At 45.2% G+C, this 3071-nt stretch overlaps 1 protein-coding gene across 1 annotated transcript in view; it reads left to right on the top strand.

Moving 5' to 3' along the window:
* Position 1: 1 nt before the first annotated feature.
* Positions 2–3071, top strand: part of NINJ1 (ninjurin 1) — a gene marked incomplete at its 5' end in the record, with an annotated part of 16908 nt that continues 13838 nt past the window's right edge. Inside the window, one exon of the mRNA XM_010718639.3 lies at positions 2–70. Coding sequence (XP_010716941.1) covers positions 2–70 — 69 coding nt within the window. The remainder of the gene's footprint in view (positions 71–3071) is intronic.

Here is a 3071-nt window from a genome sequence, read left to right on the forward strand (position 1 = left end):
GGACTCCAGCGGCGAGAGCCACGAGCTGAACGGGCGGGCGGAGGGAGCGGAGCCAGCGGTGGTGGACCGGGTAGGGCCCGCGGCGCGGGGCTGGGGCGGGCGGGCTGCCCTGGGCTCGGCGCGCAGCGGGTGCCCCGGGGCTGTCACCGCGGAACGCGGTGCTGCCGGCGCTCCCCTTTTTGCGGGGTGCTGCGCGCGCCTCTCGTTTTGTCTTGGATCAAAGACGGGCCGGGGAAAGACTGGAAAATCCTTTTCAGGCCTGGCGTGGTGGCTGCAGAGCTCCTGCGTGGGCCAGCGCCCAGCCATCAGATGTCCTCCTCACCTAAAATCTCGGTACGGAGACAGATTTTTGATAGGAATTTTGATAGGGCAAGAGGGGATGGCTTTGAACTAAAAGAGGGGAGATCTAGGTGAGATGTTAGGGGGAAATTTCCCACTCATAGGATGGGGGGATGCTGAGCACAGGCTGCCCAGAGCTGCGGGTTCCCCATCCCTGGAGGTGCCCGAGGCCAGGTGGGATGGGCCCTGGCAGCCTGAGCTGCTGGGGGCGGCCAGCCCACGGCAGGGGTTGGGGCTGAATGATCTTTAAGTCCCTTCCAACCTACGCTATTCTGTGCTTGTATGATTTCTGCCTGGGAGGGTTTTCCTGCAGGAGCTGAGCTGCCCTGAAGTCTGGGGCTGCACGTTTGCATGTAGTCATCACATACAAACAAGGGAAAACACAGCTTTTCACTGCTCCACGTAGTCAAAACATGCCTAGAGATGTGCACTGGAAAGCATTTCATCCCATATTATGTTTACATATAAAGGATGTTTTCCAAGCATGCTGCTTTTCTAAAATGCCAAGCGGCTAAAAGAGCATCTTTCATGTTGTTTTGAAAGAGACCAAACTCTGAAAAGCTTCTCTCATTCTCACAAGGACTGCCACACAGGAACAGCTGCAGCAAACCACTACCCACATTGCTGGTTGGTCACAGGTGGTTGCAAGGCCGTGCCTTCCCTTCCTGGAGCCCTTGGCACGGACAACAGACCAGAAAAATAAAACCAATCTGGTTTTAATAAATCCTGGAAAGTATCTACAGAGAAACAAGGCTGGAATGAGCAAATCAAACTGCTGGCCTTTAAGCCACTAAATTCTCAGAATTTGCATTTATTTTTTAACACCCAGACTCATGATTGCATCACAAGTACATGTAATGGGGATTTTTTTTTTCTTGGTCTGTTCTAAGAATTTTTTATGACTTTCCTGTTTTGCTTCATTTCCAGTTGCATGCAATTATTGTTTCATTGTTGTTTTCCCATAAAAGCTGTGTAAGCAAAAGAATAAGCAGAGAGACTTCATACTGTATTATGCATGCGCTCTATTTAACACTTCAGAGAACTTCCCAAACATTGTTTCATTTTCTAAAATATACATTAAAAAATTATACACACAAGATGAAACAGGCGACAGATTTCTTAAAAGACAAGTTTTGAAGAGTAGATACCTTAAGAATATGATCAAGTCCAGCATTCACACAAACCCACAGGGCCTCAACGTGCAGGGACTGGAGCTAGAGGTGTTTACGTGCCTGCTGTGAGGAGAGCTTGCTGATATCTCTGGCAGCCCTGAAGTTCTTACTGCCCATCCTAGCATCTGCCCTGCCTTCGAAATGCATTCTCTTGCACATCACTCTCTTAATGAATTTCTCTTATGCTAGCTGATACAAAATGCAGGTACCTTCAAAGAAAAAATGGCTTAGTTACCTTCAAAGCAGGGTAGAAGCACAGTAATTCTATTTTATTATGTTGAGTTCACTGCCATTCTGTTGGTTCTGTGGTTGCATTCACTCTAAATTTGATTTATTTTAACTTGGTCATTAACTTGAATAATATTATTCACCAACTGTCACTCTTTTAAAAAGAAGCTGGGCATTTCTTCCAGTGCTGGCCTGGCACACCTCACTGACTAATGGCAATAATTACAGTTGGAAGCTGTGCTTGCCCTTTGTGCAAAGGATCTGTTCGATGCCAACAGTAACTGTTTTTTCATGTTCCCGTGTTTGCTTCCTTTGTTCATGCCCCGTATCGAAACAGTCCAGGAGCTGCTTTGCTGTGAAAACTAGCACAGTTTAGGCTTCCCATGATGGCAAGGAATGCCAGTGGAAATAGTTAAGGGTCTGTGAAAAAAAATGAACAACTATTGGATGGTTGAAGAGAACAGCTGTGGAATATTTGGTTTCTGTAATAATCACATTGTTGCTAAAAACGTATTCAAGTTTGTACATTGATTCCTAAGTTACTTGGGGACATGTCAATTTTTTTGGCATTGTTGCACAAGTAACAAATTTCAAATTTGTAAGAACTTGTAATAATTATCCTGCACATGGAATGGAATGGCATATTCCAAAAAGGTATGGTGTACTTCCAATCTAATCTCCTGTAGTGATGCTAGCCTCACAAGTAGCTGGGACAAACAAGCAGTGCCTTGGCAACACATGACAGGCAACCTGCTGCCCAGTGGTGAGGAGCAGCTTCTGTTCCAATTGCTCTACAGACAAGTCTCATTTATAACTTCACTTTGAAGTCATCAGGTGTGCTGATTACTGATGCCATCACAGCTATAGGAAAACAGTGCTCTGCCCTGAGCTAACATGTCTGTACCGTTCCCTTCTATTCGTGCAAGGTTTTAAAACTCAAGAATTAAAACAGCTACCACTTGTTAGTCTTTTTTTTTTTTAAACATAGTTGTATTTTCATTTTCTGTTTCCATATACAATGTTGCTCTTATTCAGTACAAGCTTTTAAAGGTGCCAGGATATTGAACACAGGCTGAAGAGTTGCTTTGTTTGTTTTGGTTTTTAATATATATTTTCTAGATTACCTGCAACCACACTGCCTCCAGACGTGACTGCAGCAGCCTCCTAAGCTAAGTAGTGCTGTGTTAGGTTGGTACTTGAACAGACAGATCTCCCCCAAATTCCTGCAGGAATTCCTACAGGAAATGTCACTGATGATTCAGAGCCAGATTTAGGGATTTTTTTTATGAGTCAGTGCTAAGTTGAACAAGTGGTCTAATGTTTTGCGGGGGG

Source organism: Meleagris gallopavo, chromosome 14 (genome assembly GCF_000146605.3).
Source record: "Meleagris gallopavo isolate NT-WF06-2002-E0010 breed Aviagen turkey brand Nicholas breeding stock chromosome 14, Turkey_5.1, whole genome shotgun sequence".
NCBI classification, from domain to species: Eukaryota; Metazoa; Chordata; class Aves; order Galliformes; family Phasianidae; genus Meleagris; species Meleagris gallopavo.